This window comes from Mesoplodon bidens (assembly GCF_964165515.1).
Source record: "Mesoplodon bidens genome assembly, chromosome: 17".
NCBI lineage: Eukaryota > Metazoa > Chordata > Mammalia > Artiodactyla > Ziphiidae > Mesoplodon > Mesoplodon bidens.
Window position 1 is genome coordinate 43,073,450 of NC_138174.1, and position 17,732 is coordinate 43,091,181.

Here is a 17,732-nt window from a genome sequence, read left to right on the forward strand (position 1 = left end):
GTGTAGGGAGATGGGGCAATGACAAACGACTACTATTGTTTACAAGGTTGTTTTTCAGGATGATAAAATGTTTTGGAGTTTGATAGTGGTGATGGCTACACAACTCTGTGAAAAGACTCAAAAATACTTAATTCTATACTTTAACACTTAATTTTATCTCAATTGAAAATGAAACAAACAAAAATAAAACAACCCCTACCATATATTTATCATACTACATGGAGCATGGCATATAGAAAACCCATAATATACACTAGCTATGTAACTGTTTTATCAATTTGTCTTAAAATGACAATTGCAAACAGTGGATGGTAGTAATGCCTTTTTCAATTTTATACAATGTAAAATGTGGTGGGAAAGAAGACATGATATATAGAATTATGTGTTCCAAAGACATAATGCTAAAATAAAAACTCAGCATAGTGAGACAACTGTAGTCTTAATTATCTTCATTCTCTAGATAAATGCATTACTCCCTGATGTCACAGACTTAACATGAATACAATTTTATATGCTATTTTTTCCAGCACAAGAAGTGTTCTTCATTTACTGGTTGCTATGAAACATTTTTGGCCACATATTCAACCTTAGCAACAGAAGAACTCATGTGGCTTTCTCGCATAATCATGTAAGGATTTCTTTTTTTTTTCAAAGAAATAAGGTGGGGGAAAGCTATATAGGTCAAAGAAATTATTTTGAGTTTTTATTTTATATTTTAAAATTTTACTTTAGCTCCTTGTCACTTGAATGTATAATATGGGATACATAGGCAATATTGCAATCTCACTGCATACCACAAGGTAGGTATTTTTTAACTATGACAAATAAAAAGGTACATTCTAATTTCTGAACAAATAAAAGACTAGTACCGATGGCTGTTGGTTTACACTCAAACCCAATATTGGTTATTACACTGAAGGAAGAGTCATAGTATAGTGATTAGAGGAACAGAGTCAGTTGTTACTTCCTGAGTAAGCCAAAAATTCATGGCACTGCCTTGGGGGAATAACTTGGAGGAAATTTTGATTTGTGTTTTTATTCCTATGCCATATTGTTCTCTTCAAAAGAGCTACTGCATTTTGCATACTGCCAGGCAGTTAATCAGCTGTGTCCATTCAGATCTTGCCATAATTTGTTGATAACAAGACTTTGCTGTCAGTCTGGCTTCAACTAATTGGACCTTGGATTGGCATCCAAGTCAAAGGCAGTTTTCTATGTACTGGGCATTGCTAGCAATCTATGAGTCTCTTTGAGATGAGATTTGTCCCAAGAAATGATGCCCTATGCCATAATTTTACCTATTAACTCAATCAGGTAAGATCTTGAGGAGTACTGTAGTGGAGAATTTTTAAAAAACTGACAGGAAGCAATAACCACTAGGAAGTAAATCACAGAGGAAGTCAATGGATGAGATATGGAGAAGATGTGAGCTATTTGATAATGGAACTGAAGCAGAAAAAAAACAAAACAGGAGAGGCTTAAGCATGAAAATAGTGGATTACTAGAGTTGGTATTGGGTCACTAAAATTTGTGAGAAATGCTGTATTATATATCAGATGTGTTTGATACTTGGGTCATATAGTTTTCTATACAGCTTTACTTCCACAATGGATTCTTTACAAAATAAGACAGACTAAAAGACAGTATCTACGATTACCATCCTGCTCAGCACTGGTTCCTAAAGGGTCAGCAGGCTATGTGATAGTATTTGAGGCAAACCATAACATTATATACTTTAAACATCTAAAATTATACCACTTAAGGTGTATTCTTGGTGAAATGTTTTCAAGTATGTTCTCTTGATATACAAATATCCTACCTAATTGAACTTTAGAATTCCTTAATAGAAAGGAACTGAATTGTCTAAAAAAGGAAGAAAGACATTAAATTCCAAAAATTCCAATCCAGTGTGTTTATTCTGTATATTTCCCCCAAACAGGAACATAGGTAGTTAGATAGCTTGCTAATAAAAGCAATACATAGAGCTTTTACATGGACACATAAGCCAAAATTCTTCAATCTATTTGAAAATATATATAAGAAAACTTTTAGATAATATTACCTGGGAAAATGATTTGTTGTTCATATTTTCCATATTATAATTGGGGGCTATATGATTTAAAATATTTATACAATTTTTATTTAAAACACAAACTTTTAGAGCTTAAAAAATTTCCCAAACATTTATTACTATTTCTTAATTTTGCTAATGAGCAAACTGAAGAAAGAGGAGGTAAACCAGAAGAACAAAAAGTAAGTTGCTTTAGGTCAGAGCTATTTTATTTATTTTCATTTTAAAATTTTTCTTAGATGGTGACAGACAAGAATAAGAAATGCAGTGCTGAAGATCTCAAAATTGAAGTATCAATATTTGTTTTTGAAATACCCTATAATTTTGCTTACCTATGAATGTCTAAATCAGTACATTTGTAATTAAACTTCAATATCTTTCTAATGCGTATTTCTAAATATATGAAAGGTACTTAGTCAACTATCTGGCCTATTTCAGGTCTTCAAAAAAACTAATTAGCACTTCTTACAATCCATATGATAAGAAGTACAAATTCAGGAACTATCTTTGTTAAATTACTCTTTTTTCAAATATTTGTATAGGATTTTACAATTTACAAGTGATTTCATATTCATTATCTTCCTCAGATTTTTATCTAATTAATAACCTTGAATCAGTGGCAAATCAGGAAACGGAGGCTCATAGTTTAACTGCTGGGCACAAATCATGACAATATTAAATGGTAGGTTCAAAAGTCACACCCAGAACATCTGAATCCAAATATAGTTCTCCCCATCTCCAAGTTACTCCATAGTAGAGATCGAGTGAATCCTATCATATTGACCCCTGGTGCCTATTGATGTGTCACTCTTTTTCTAAACCTGTGTTGCCCGCTCTCCATGGACCTTTCAAGATGGAATCAATTAAGTACAAAGATATAGCTAGATTTGTCTGTCCAGTAACATAGGAGCGAGCCACCTTAATTAAGTTTTCCTCAATTCATATTAACTGTTTCTTCCTCTAGGCTGCATTACTCTGGTCTCTCCATGATAGTTCTGCATTTTTTTCTTCATACCAAATGAATTTTACATGTTGTATGAAAATCAGAATGTGAAAACTTTGAGAATAACTTGATATCTACTCATCTTTGTATATTTAACATCACTCTCAACAGTTTAATGCATATTGGTTAACACAGGAAAATATCAAGAATTAAAAACATATATATGCTCCAAATAAGCCCACAATTTACCTAAAGTTAATGATAATTGATGACAGTAATACTATATTTTAGCATACATTTTTACTATCAATAAAATATTTTCTAAAAATAATATCAATAAAGTAAGAATCTTACCTAGACCATGCCTATGTGTTGACATTGGTGGTAAGACAGTCCAAGTCTTGGTTTTGGGGTTGTAACATTCAACACTGTTCAATGTCTTTAAGCCGTCTCGACCTCCAATTACAAAGAGTTTGTCATCAATAACAGCCACACCAAACTGCAGTCTCCTGCCGTTCATCATCCCTGCCTGGATCCATAAATTTGTTCTGAGGTCATATTTCTCTATGGTTGTAGCTCCTGACAAAACATAAAATCACATAGTCACCATTTACTACTAATCCAACAAAGAATCTTCCCAAGACACTGTACAAATGTAGGATGTGAAAACATTCTTGTCATGTTCATTTTTCTTGAAGAAAAAAAATGGCAGAAAAATGAAGTGATATAAGTACTTTATTTTCTCTTCTTGGCAGACACTAATGATAAAATAGACACATATGTTCAGCTTGTTTGAATTACATAATGGTCTCATGCTAAATTATTGATTCAATAGAATCATTGTTGGGCATGACACAGTTCTGGGAGTAGATTTTACAACTTCCCTTTATCACTATTTGCTATTAAAAAAACAACATAATCCTAGCTTAAAAAGACATTTATTAAAGCCCTTTTAAATAGCTAAGCTATGTATGTTATCTGTATAATTTCTAAAAGTGAAGAGAAGTTAATAAATTCTTTACCAAATTTCTCTTTAAATTTGTCTTATGCCTTAAATAGCAGAAGGGTTTAAAAGTCAATTTTAGGATATGTAAACAAATGTCAGCTGTGCTTTTTTTTAAACCTTATTTTTAAAAAATGCATTCGGAAAATAGCAATAGAATTTAGAGACATAAAATGATCTTCTATCCTTATCAACTGTTAAAATCTCTAAACAAAATAGCTTATCTTTCCTAAAAGCTTTTTATGTATAAATTTGAAAAAATGCAGTAGATCTGACTAATAAAATAGAAATCGAAAGAATAAGCTAAATTGCTGATGAGGTATGTTTTAAGGGATTCAGTTAAACATTTCCCATTAAAAATATTTACCTTGACCTAGTTCAAAACTGTTTATATAAAATATAAACCAGCAAACACTGATCTTGCTTCAGTGTTTGATCTTAATGTTTACACTCACATTCAGCTATGTTTCATTTTTAGTAATTAAATATCCCTACATTTACAAGTCAACATTCTTGTGTACTTTCACTTATGTACTAAAGATGTTTTACTTGTAATGTATTACAAGTTTGCAAACTAGGGAAGACATTCCTCAGGGGACTCATTTACTCTGTAGAACATAACCAGAAATGAACTAAATAAATATAAACAACTTGGCAGTAAAAGTTTTGCTAATTGAAGTAAAATGGTATAATTTATGCTCAATTTTTATTCAAAAGTAACAGCGCTGTAACTATATAAATACTGAGTTAGAATGAATTAAATCTGTTTTTTTGAAGTTATTAAACATATGAGCTAATTTTCATACAACTAAACATGAAGTATTATAAGACTATTATTATTTTTAGAATAAAAATAAACTGAAATATTCATAAAAGTCATTTGATACTGTTTAGTAACATAAGATATATTATTTAAACAAAAGTGCTTCTTTTATGCTTAAATGTATTTATTATGTTTTATTGATATGTTAAATGTTTTATTCAAATATGTACAAATTGAAATTCCAAGGTGAACTAAAGTATTAAATAATGTCAAGGTCATGTGAATTCTCAAAGCTTGATAGCATTGGTATTCCATGAATGCCTAACTAAAAATTGAGTTGTATGCAAATACCTCTCTCTTATGACTAACTCTCGACAAATCATGGCAGAAGAAATAGTGTAACCTAATCCTAATTAACCCAATCCCAAGAGACACGTATTTGGCAGGTCTGGAAGTAAATATCTTCCACTACTTTCTTCTCCAAAACCTTGGTCAAATTCTTTGCAGGGTGTTTAAGGTACATTCATACTTCTCAGAGAAAATCATTGAGAATGTGTGAGGTTAAGGGCCTCTGAGCAATATAAGGTTTTGGTATAAAAAGGGGAAAGTGAGGAATTGTTTTGAGTTTCAAAGTTTCATTGAAACAAGCTAGATGTGTCTACAACCTCAACACATGGCAGGATTTTTTACTTTTACAGTTCTTTTCCTCTAGCTGCAGTTTTCAGAGGTGACCTATATATTTTATTCTAAAGTTGCTACATAAGAAATAGGAGTGAATTCCTCTTTTCCTTTTTTTTTTTGAATTTAGAAGCTGTGTTAATTTACTATGGCTGCTGAGAAAAACTATCTCAAATTTAGCAGTTTAACAAACATGCATTTATTATCTTACAGTTCTGCAGGTCAGAAGTTCAAATTACATTTTGTGCTAAAATCAGGGTGTTGGCAGGGTTTTCTTTTCTTTCAGGAGGCTCTAGAGAAGATCTATTTTCACTCCACTCTTCAATTTTGCTTAGTCAAAAAAAGATTCATAATACAAAACAAAGAGTTCTTGATTTGTAGAGCTTACTTATAGTAACCAATAAGTTGATTATTTTCTTATTCAGACTGTAATATAAATGTTTTGTCCAGTTTTTAATGATCACAAAGTTAAAAATATGCTTGCTCTTTTTCTAATGGAAGTTATTAGTGTTAATATTCTTTAAGGTATTTTCTCACCAGCATACTTCATTATTTGTCTGTATTAACTTCCCAACTGTATTATACTTTTAAAAATTTATCAATTTGTGAGTTCTGTTGTTTTCTTTTGCTTATAAGAGTGTATGTATTCCCTTGGTGGTTTCCCGAGTTAGAGGAAGAAGGACAAAGCCATTCTCTCTGAGCAATGTTATCCTGAGCTGTTCCTTAAAGTAAAGGCAATATTTGTCATTACATAAATTAAAAACAGAATATGAACAAGAGTGGGCTACTGTGCTGGTAAGTAGTACATTGAAAGAAATAAAAAAAAGAAAGTTTATTTTAAGACATAGTTACTCTCGGGTTCATGAAACCATCTCTGGTTATCTCAAATAGCTGCAAAGCAGAGGCACAACTCTAAAATGTGTGACTGCAGGCACAATAGCATCCAGACTGCTTTCATAAACTCTCTGTCAATAATCTGAATGAACTTGGAAGATGGCCTCCAGCTGCAGATGAGAACACAGCCTCGCCACCCCCTTGTTTTCAGCCTTTTGAGATCTTGAGCAGAGAATTCAGGCGTGTTTCCTGGACTTCTGACCTACTGTGAGCTAAAAGATGGCAATTGTTTTAAACAGGTCTTTATGGCAATGTGTTACAGCAGCAATAGAGTTTACTTTAATTTGCATTTAAAAAAATTATAAGGCATTTGTTTTCCAAGTTCAATAACATTACTAGAAGGTATTAGATAAAATATGACTACAAAAATGTTTTCCTCATGACAAAACAAATAGCAGGCTCCTTTCTCAAAATATAAAACGGAGAATAAGTGCTCAAGATGTTATTAAAGTGTGGTTCTGGGTCTCTTTGGAGTTGTTCATTCATACAGCCAAATGTGATTATTTGGAGAAGAAAAATAGGAATAAATACTTGCACATTCTATTTTGGCATTACAGACAGCAGGACTTATTCCATATCTATAATTCAAATAATTAGCAATCTTATTTAACTTGAACACAACACAGAATAAAATGATAGGAGTTTTCTGAAGAGACAAAACAAATGCCATAAAAAATATCCAAGAAACAATGTAAATCTCTTATTCACCTCAACAGAAAGGACCTCAGGTATTCTCACAGAGCCTTTTTACTATAATTTTAATACAATGCTAATAAGCTTAGTTACTTGATTTTCAAGACTTGTTACAAACCTACAAGTCAAAATGATCTGGGGAAGTTGAAAATGGCAATAACTGATAGTGAAAGAATAACCAGAAAAAAAATTGTTTTAACTCAAATAGAGCAATCACTTATAGCTATTGGAAAAAAAAACACATTATATAATGACTAAAGAGCATTTTGGCCCAATAATAATGGTGATCCTGATGCCATTTGGAAAATGGCAAAATCATTTGTAAAAGGTTAAATTAGTCAGATGTATTCTTTTTAAGAAAACAGTAAATATTGAGAAGCATTCTGAAAAGTTTTTAAAGCAAAATATATGTTTCATGATACTTAAGACATCAAGCTTTAAAGAAGGTATTATTATAAAAATTACTTATTTCTTGAATTTTTCATAGAATAAAATTTTCATTGACTTTCTTGTATCTACATACTTATGAAAAATATAACTTCGAGATAACATTCTTACACTTATATAAAAAAGTATTATTGCAGAGAAAATATTTTTCAAGCACAAATAGAAGTCTTTACTTTTTAGGTAATTTGTTATATTTTATTAGGATGGCATTGTAACATTCCATAATCATCAAAATACTTTCATGTGCACCAAATAAACAACCAATGAAATTCTACATCCCCCCCAGTATAAATATTTGTAAAATGATAATAAACTGATAAATAACTATGTACAGACAGTCCCCGACTTTCAATGGTTTGACTTATGAATTCTCTGACTTATGATGGTGTGGAAGTGATAGGTATTCGATAGAAATTGTAAGTTAAATTTTGAATTTTAATCTTTTCCTGGGCCAGCAATATGCAGTACAATACTCTCTTGTGAAGGTGGGCAGGACAGTGAGCTACAGCTCCCAGTCAGCCATATGATCACGAGAGTAAACAACTGATAACTCTTACAGCCATTCTGTTTTTCACTTTCAGACAGTATTCAAAAAACTACATAAGATTTTCAACACTATACTATAAAATAAGCTTTGTGTTAGATGATTATGCCCAACTGTAGGCGAATGTAAGTGTTCTGAGAATGTTTATGGTGGGCTTGGCTAAGCTCTGATGTTCTGTATGTTAGGTGTATTAAATGAATTTTCAACTTACTATACCTTAAACTTGCAATGGGGTTATCAACATGTAATCCCATCATAAGCTGAAGATTTGTATAGAGATATAAATGTATATATATCATTAAGCTTAATGCTAGATTTTGAAGTAGGTATATACATCTCAAAAATCAAGCATTTTGCTTAGTTTATACTAATTTCACTAAAAGCAAGAAATACAAAAGGATGTCAATTTATTGGCTCATAACCAAGGGAAACAAAAGTATGGAATATCATTTTAATTATTTGTATTTCATGTAATGGTCCACCTTAATAATTAAAAATTATTATCTTTAAAATCAGAAAAAATTTAAAATTTCTGGAAGTTGGAAAATAAGTAAAATACAAAAATCCATGCAATTTTTAAAAATGAAAATAACCAGATTGTGTAAAGAACAGAAGAACCTATTTAAATAGCACCACTAAAAGTAAATTACCTAAAAATAAAATCAGAAAAATAGGTTAAAAATCTAGATAAAGAAAAAAAGTAAAACTCTGTTGAATAATGTCAGTTTGAATGAATACAAAGAATCATACTAATTTTGAATGAGATGGATTGTTATTGTCCAAATGATAATTATTATCTTATAATCACAATTTATATAATAATATTTGTGCAAGGTATTTATAAAATTATACTTGTGTTTCTCTGGAAATTTGAAAGTCAAATATTAGGAAATACATTTTTAAAAGCCAGACAATCTCCAATACAAAGGAATCTTGAGGAAAAAATGGCCTACCAGATATTAAAAAGTATTGTGTAACTAGACATTTTAAAAAGATGGCTTTATTATGAATGAAAACTGTTATATTAATAAATATGAAAAGAAAGCCAGAAATAACTCTAATACATGTGAGTATAATATAATAAAAATGGCAGTTCAAATCAGTGAAAAAACATTTTATTATTTAAATAAATAGTGTTCAGATAACCAGTTGTCCTCTGGAGAAAAATAAATAACTTAGATTCTTGCCTTACTTGTTAAACCAGAATGAGGTTTAGATGAGACAGGGCTAGAGCATAGCACACAGTGCCACAGAACTAGCACATGTGTGGTTCTTTTATCAGGGCTCCACATGCATTAACAGGGACGGGGATTTAAGTAACCTGCCTTAGGTCACAGTCTACTACAACTTTAAGCATCCTAGAAGATGAAAACGTAGTTGATGAACTTTCACTTCTAGGTGGGCCCAAGATCAAAAGTCCATGAGAGAGAGCATGAGACCCAGAAATTTTTAAGTATATGTATATATATATATATATATATATATATATATATATGATCATTAATCACCACAATATAAAATATAGTTACATCAAAAATAAACCAATTTAAAAAACCCAAAGACTGAAAACCTTAACAACAAAAATGTTTTATAAATATAACAGGGAGTTAATTTCCTTGATATGTTAAAAGCTTTTATAAATCAAGAAGTAAATTAGGAGATAATTATTTAATAGAAAAACAATATGAATACCATGTAAATGTTGAAAGATTTACTTAAGCTTTCCTAAAATTAAATAATAATTTTATTAAATAATCTTAATAATTTATTTATTAATAATCGTATTAAATTTCCAAAAAAATAGAAAATCTATAATTTTGATATTCACATTAAAACCAACTGGTTGATATTAAATCAATGCAACTCTTATGAGAGGTGTGGAGTGTGTGTGTGTGTGTGTGTAATAAAATACATGGAGCATTTAGGAAATGGAGGGAGTTGAATTTTTGATTTGTAACTTCCTATTTTAAAGAGTTTGCCATAAATACATCTTAGTTCTGTTATTAAAATACTAATTCATTATTTTTAAAAGCAGCTTTTGGTGTTGCTAAAGATGTCATAGGAAAGAGACTTTAAAAAAGCAACTCAAAGCTTGTAGTTATTATTTCTATTATTATCACTAAGTCACCATTTTACAGTAAAAAGCTCATGTATTAAAATAACTTTATAGCAAAAGAACACATATTAAAACATTATTACAAGTATACTTAATTTTTTTCATTTTCTTAATAAATGTTCACTGAACATAAACTCATACTACTTGAATTTTCCAATTAAATATTTATTTTTATAACTAACATTTGCCTAAATTAAGCCAAGCCCTTGTTATTTATATTATTATTAAAATGCTCTTTTAAGATACTTCTTAAAAACCTTTTTAAAAGTTTTAAAACTTTTCAAAACACTTTCCATATAACATTTATTAGAATTTTTCTACCCTTTGTGAATGAAAGGAAATGTCAGCACTTGTGAATGAAAGGAAAAATGACTATTATGACAACTGGGTTCTAGTTGTAGTATTACTGACTGTATGACACAAACAAAGGTCATTCAAATGCCTTTTCATCAGTATAGTAAAAAAACATGAGAGCCCATTGATCTCCTCCTAAACTATAGACTCTTGGAAAGTACATTTTTGTCTTTTTCATAAATGAGCACCCACCCTTACAAAGATATATTAATTGAAGGCTCTCTATGACCTACTAATGTTTATTCAAATTGAGGGTTTATATGAGTACCACATTAGGTGAAAATGCAGTGACGTCTACTTATGTCTAAATCTTTTTTGTTTTTTTTTTGCGATCCACAGGCCTCTCACTGTTGTGGCCTCTCCTGCTGTGGAGCACAGTCTCCAGACACGCAGGCTCAGCGGCCATGGTTCACGGGCCCAGCTGCTCCACGGAATGTGGAATCTTCCCGGACAGGGGCACGAACCCGTGTCCCCTGCATCGGCAGGCAGACTCTCAACCACTGCATCACCAGGGAAGCACATGTCTAAATCTTTTACTTCTCCTTCTCTGTGAGTCTTTTTCATGGAAGTAAGCTGAGGTAGCCCTGAGAACTCTTTCTTTGACAGAGAAGAACCACACATTGGAGGATTAAGATCTAGTACTTATGAAACATGCATAAACACACACAGGCTTTTTTCCCTGTGGGTCTGTAAAAGGAGACTTGATTTAGAAAAAGGATGTACTTATGTATTGAACATTTACTGGGAAATTGATCAAAAAGAATGTACTCGCTACAAAGAATTTATAATTATGATGGAATTTTATCATAATACACTAATTTATTACTCAATCCGCATTCATTGAAAGATATACACAATGTACAGTTAAGTGGCCCAAATCCTCTGACCACTAAAAGGCAAAATAAAGTTTTTACTAGGCTAAATTTTGAAGAATTTAACTTATAATTTTAACCCTGATCCATCCTCAGAAGAGACACTGGAAATGGTTATGGCTAAGATAGCCATTAAGCTTTGTGTCTTTCTAGTGAAGATGAACCCATGAAAGAAAACTTCACTGACAGGCGATTCAATTTTTAACTGAGAGAACCTTCCTTCACTCTTCATTACAGAACATAGCTTCTAGGAGCTGAAAGTCCTTTGTCTGCTGACTCATTCAGAACAGTGTAAACAACCAGAATTTAATTTAACACATGAACATCTTTCCTGATTCTAAAGACTGTCAAGGAAGCAGTTACCTTGACTTTGTTCTTCCCCTGAGACCCTTGGGGAAGAAGTATGGTTCTTCCTTAAAATATCTTAGCAGGCTGATAAGTCAACACCTATTCCAGAAGAAAACTCTTTGTGTCTGAAAAACAAACTGGGTTTAGGCTGACATGATGTTATTCGTAATTTTCAGTTGCTTCTACAGCTTGGTGCAAAGTGATGACCTTGAAATGGTAATCTCCAATGATATATTTCAAGTTCAATGAAAACGTACTGAAGTGGAACTGAAGTGACTGAATGGAGTTACTGAGGCAGACATTAAATAGTAGTCCTCAAAAGGGCAAATATGGGGGCTTCCCTGGTGGCGCAGTGGCTGAGAGTCCGCCTGCCGATGCAGGGGACACGGGTTCGTGCCCCGGACTGGGAAGATCCCACGTGCCGCGGAGCAGCTGGGCCCGTGAGCCATGTCCGCTGAGCCTGCGCGTCCGGAGCCTGTGCTCCGCAACGGGAGAGGCCACAACAGTGAGAGGCCCGCCTACCACAAAAAAAATAAAAAAATAAAAAATAAAAAATAAAAAAGGGCAAATATGAAAGAATAAGTTTTCTTTTATTATATTGCTTTTCTTCAGAAAAAGTCATACAGTATTTTAAAGTTATTTCCCCCACCTAACTGCAAATGCTCAGCTTTCTCTGGCACAGAATTGTAAGTGAATCATTTTATTAAAGCCATATGATGATCACTACTGAGCTAAATGCTTTAGAAATTATCCAGTTGTAGAACTGTGTGGTATGAAAAGCTGTTCTTTAAAAGTTCTTGATAGTGCAGTTTGTTCAGTTCAAGCCAATGAGTAAAAATCAGGTCAAGATGGTTAATTCCAATTTCCAATTTATCTATTTCAATTTCCATTTTTGCCTTTCAACAATACTGGCAATGATGGAAAGTGTGATGAGACAAATTCAGGATAAAATGATCTGGCCAAGTACTTTGAATAGAAAGAGAAATATCAGTTCATCCCTACAGTTAGATCCTTTTAAAATTTTACATTTATGAAAATCCAAGGTACCCATTAAGTAGTCAAATACCATAATATATCCTCAATAATAAAATCATTCAATAAAATAATTTCAAGGAAATTTTTACTTCATAGTTAAGAATTAATGCTTTCTCTCCTTTTATGTTTTTTTTTCACCAAGATTCCTATTATTGTTAGCTATATTAAAATTTGCTTTGAGTTCACATGAAAGATGTAGAGCTGTCTGATCAGACACCTGGTTGTTAATGAAAATCAGTAACTGACCTGTGACTGCAAGGAGGCCGTCAACAAGGAGGCGATGCAAACATGTAGAATAAAGGATAGTTTTAATTCTCTCTCCTGTCCACTCAGTCAATCACAATCTACGGGAAGAGCCACTGCTATTGTGGTCTTGACATGTCATCAGCATGCTTGATATATATCTTTAACTAGGCTCAAATTGGTGTTCACAGCTAGCACACATAAGATAAACAGAATGATGTAATGATGCAGTTTTCTTATTTTTTTTCTCTTTTACCTCTAAAATATATCAATTTGAAAGATTCTCACCTTTTAACTCTTTGTTGACTCTTTCTTTGGAACTAAATAATCTCTTATAAATGACTTAGTCTAAGCTGGAGGGACCCCTGCTTGCCTGCTGTCATGCTGGATGCAGGACAGCACAGTGGGACTGCCTTGTGTCAAGAAGAGATCAGTGCCTCTCAGAATCTTGATTCCCCTTTAACCAAAGCAAAGGAGGGCTTCCTATTCATATGCTTGTACCTGTCAGTCTTCTACCTTAACATTCTAGTCCTCTTTCTCTGCAGTATGATTGTATAATATCTCCTCAAATATAGACGGTCCTAGCTTTGCATGGTTCTGGTATGAATAAATTTCAGTTACCATGGCTTAGTTAAATAAAACAGCCCTTCCCAATTTTAGTTTCCACAACATATTAACTGTGAATAACTGCATAAAATACAAACTTTGCTACTAGCCCTTCAGTCCACAAATCACTACTTAAATAACAGATGTACCTCATGCTCAGTAACGAATCACCTCACTTTTTCCAAAGTCTGCAGGTGATTGGTCATTGCACTTCTGTTGCTGAGTTCATGCACAGACCCTTGCGTTGCTTTTTTGTCTCCTATGATAAACTCACTGTCATTTAAAAATAAAAAATATAATTGAAGAAAGTATTTGCCAACAAAGAAGCTAAATGGAGCATATAAAGAAAAAAGTGAGAACACTGAAAGTGATATTACAGTAGATACACATACTTCCATACCCAGTTGGTTGAGGATGGCTCCTGGAGCTTTGTTTGCACAGTTGGGCTTCCTGTGTAAGGGTCATGCAGTCTGAGCTTGCTCCCAGCACCTCAAAGAATGTTCCTAAGAGGATAAACAGGTAGACCAGAAGGCTGCTTATGGTGGGACGTTGTAAACATGTACAGAAACTGTCCACTCCAGCTGCCAATAAATTAGAGTTGGGTCAAGGGAATATACATTTGGCACTAGTTTCCTAGAAATATGATACAGAGATTTATTTTCTTCAATAACAGAGTTTGGAAATTTTTTTTTCCATGAAGGGCCAGATAGTAATAAACAGAGCCTTTGTGGGTTTCCTTATGTGTCTCTTTGTTGCAACTACATGGGCATTATAGAGTGAAAGCAACTGTAAACAATAGGCAAACAAATGAGTGAGTCACAATTAAATTTTATGGACATTGAAATTTGAATTTCACAAAATGCTAATATTCACTAAATTCATCATGAAGTATTATTCTTTGTTTGATTATTTTCAACTAGTATAATGTATAAACCAAAGCCATACAGAACAACCAGTGGTTAGCTTTGGCTTTTAGCCCATTGTTTGCCAGTCCTTACTCTTAAAATATCAATAAAATATAAATATTTGGAGAAAAAGACACCTAACAAATATTTATTGGTCATAATAAATCAAAGAACTCTTCCTTTTAGAAAAAAATTCATTAAATTTTCATATAGCAATTTGTATATCAGATTTAACTAATCAGGGTGGCCTTTCTCAGACAACCTTCATAAAAATAGCAGCACTGTTCCCTTATCCTGTTCTTCCCATCCCCCTTTTTTTACTTTATATTTCTTGATAACTAGTCATTGCATAAACTAAACTAAATTGTATATTTGTTTTTAATCTGCTGAATATAATTTAAACTACAATAGACCAGGGACTTTTGCTGTTTGGTCTACCAGCACTGAGAACAGTGACTGGAGATTAGTAGGTATTCAGTGAATATTTGTAGCAGAATTAGATAATCAAAAAAGGATGAATTAATAACCTGGGAACCCAAGAAATGCTGGGGAACTGGCAGTAGAATGGATACAATTGTAACCCAATTTCATAATTAGTACTTTCCAATTTGGGGTCAGAGATTTAAAAAATCAACAAAACCTTTTTTTTTTTTTTTTCCTAATTTGGGGAAAAAAGTAATATCAACAGAACAATCAGAAAGTCACATTTTCTGTTCAACATGTGAGTACCTATAAAAATTATTTTAATTTAATAGAATTATAATTAGACTGCCAAACATATGAAGCCATTATTATTCATGCCCATGCTTCAAAGGTAGACCTAGGCAATGGTCACCCTTACCGATTTCTGTAAAGAAACCACTTAAAAGGAAATTGTAATTATGTACAACAAAAAATACCTCTGACTAGAATGTAATGACAATAGATCAGTAAAGATTAAGAATAGTATAATAAGTGAACATAATTTATTTGTATAACTAGTATAAAACATATTTATTTGATTATAGTAAAGAATAATAGCTGTTTTAAAATTCTTTTAATCTGATAAATATTAAATTGATGCTGACATTGAAATTTTGATACATATAAAATGTAGAAAGCAATGGCTCATATATAGGGTTAAAATATATATGTGTAAATCAGATGTGCAAAAGCATAACTATATTTTTTTATAGCTATACACATGTTGTTCATTAACTTCTTTTCAAAAGGAACTTTGTCTAAAAGTCAAAAGCTTACTAATGAGACCTTTCTTGGCTGGATTTGTTCTGTGAACTGTAAAAGTCTTAACCCTGAAAACTAGAGTTTTAAATGAGAAAAATTTTGCCAGCAAAGAATAATATGTAACATTTCAAAATATTACCTTCACCATTATTTATTGACTCAGCATTCAGTTAAGTTTTTTACATATGTCATTGTCTTGATATTTGTCATGGTGTCTCAAAGAGGTACATGATATTATTCTCATTATCATATGAGGAACACCAACATATGGAATACTTAATTATGTTGCTAAAGAATACAAGGCTCACACAGCTCTGTTTTAATTTTACTAAAATAAGTAAACATCACTCATCAAGTGGTATTTGGGGTTGTTAGTGAGGAATTAGGCTTTAAAGTCTGTACACCAGCCAAAAGTCCTAAAATAACTAAAATTGTTTTCATTAAAATCCCTTACATTTCTACTAAATGCACATTAATATGAACTTAGACAAATATACACACAGATATATAGCTGTACTTTGAAAAGTTTAAATGTAGTATGGAAACATTTTTTGTTGGGTATTTCTTTGTTGTTGATACAAAATAAAATACCTAGTTTTCTTTTGTATAGTTTGTTCTTATATAAAATAAAAAGTAAGTAATTAAATGCATAATAATACTCCCAGCACAACACAGATCCTGGAACTTTCTGAGACATCAGCATTTTCACTTCTCCCATCTCTTACTTACTCCAGAGAAATTGAGGTTGACATCACACCTCATCATTGAAATGATTATCTCTATCTCTCTCAGCAGGTATGGTTGGATTCCTTGAGTAATATGTATAGTTAATATGACTCAAGTGTAACAGAGTAAATTAAATGTGCTTATTCCCTGTGATATTTATTCATGAATTTTGCTCTTGGTATTAAATCATCTCTTGATGGGTCTATCATTATGTGTATAGATCATTATCTACAAGTCTACATGAGCATTTCTGAACCACATTAGTGCTACATGATCTTAAAAGGAAATTTTAAAAGTTAGGCATCAAGGCTACCTGAGCGTGAAACAGAACTAACATAAAATTCTTCAAAAGCTTTGACATTAAATAAAAATACACCTGATAATTCCAGTATATCAAAGAATATTTCATATGCATAAAAAAATCCCCAAAAGCCCAGGTTGTTATCCAACATGTGAAATGTTATTACTAGTAGAACAAAAACCATGAAAAAACAAATAGGTTTAGTAATGAATAAACATAGAGAAAACAACATATTTTTGTGATTTATTTACTCATATATTTGTATGATTTTCAAGAAGCAAGAAGAATTTTTTCATGATTTTTTTCCACTCACATTTTTTGCAAGTCATGTTATAATGTCTATAACATTGGTTAATGTATCTCTTTTTCATGAAAGTGCAGTGGTCACAAAAAGTTACTTGTACATGACTGCTCACAGTAGTTTTACCTATAATAGCTAAAACTGGAAATATCCCAGGTGTTCATCAGCAAGAAACTGGATAACCAGATTACTATTAAGGAATTCAAAGGAAAGAATAAATTATTGATATACATAACACCATGGTGGAGTCACCAAAGTATGCTGGTTGACAGAAAGTTTAGATAAAAGCATATGAAATGTGTGATTGCATTCATATGAAGTTTAAGAATAGGCCAAACTATTTTAAGTAGAAAGAAATTCAGAGAAGTGGTTGTCTTGGAGATGTGGAAGCTGGGGACTGACTAGGAAGGGATATGAGGGAACTTGCTGGGGTAATGGTAATGTTTTCTATCTTGTAAGGACTTTGAACCACATAAATATATGTATTTGTCAAAATTCATTTAAAAATACCCTTAAGATTTGTGCAATTCATTGTATGTTAATATTGTCCAAAAGCTCTAAAATAATATTGAAATCTAGTTAATAATATGATGATGTGTACAGTATGAAGTGTACTTATGTCTACAACCTTGAAATGTATTAAAAATATGATAGATGAGTAGAGG

The 17,732-nt window shown here is 31.9% G+C and overlaps 1 protein-coding gene across 2 annotated transcripts in view; it reads right to left on the reverse strand.

The window, feature by feature from the left end:
* KLHL1 (kelch like family member 1) overlaps nt 1-17,732 on the reverse strand; it is a gene marked incomplete at both ends in the record, with an annotated part of 390,611 nt that overhangs the window by 73,145 nt on the left and 299,734 nt on the right. For both annotated transcript variants that reach the window (XM_081214996.1, XM_081214995.1), the window contains one exon: nt 3,369-3,593. In XM_081214996.1, the coding sequence (XP_081071122.1) occupies nt 3,369-3,593 (225 nt within the window). The remainder of the gene's footprint in view (nt 1-3,368; nt 3,594-17,732) is intronic.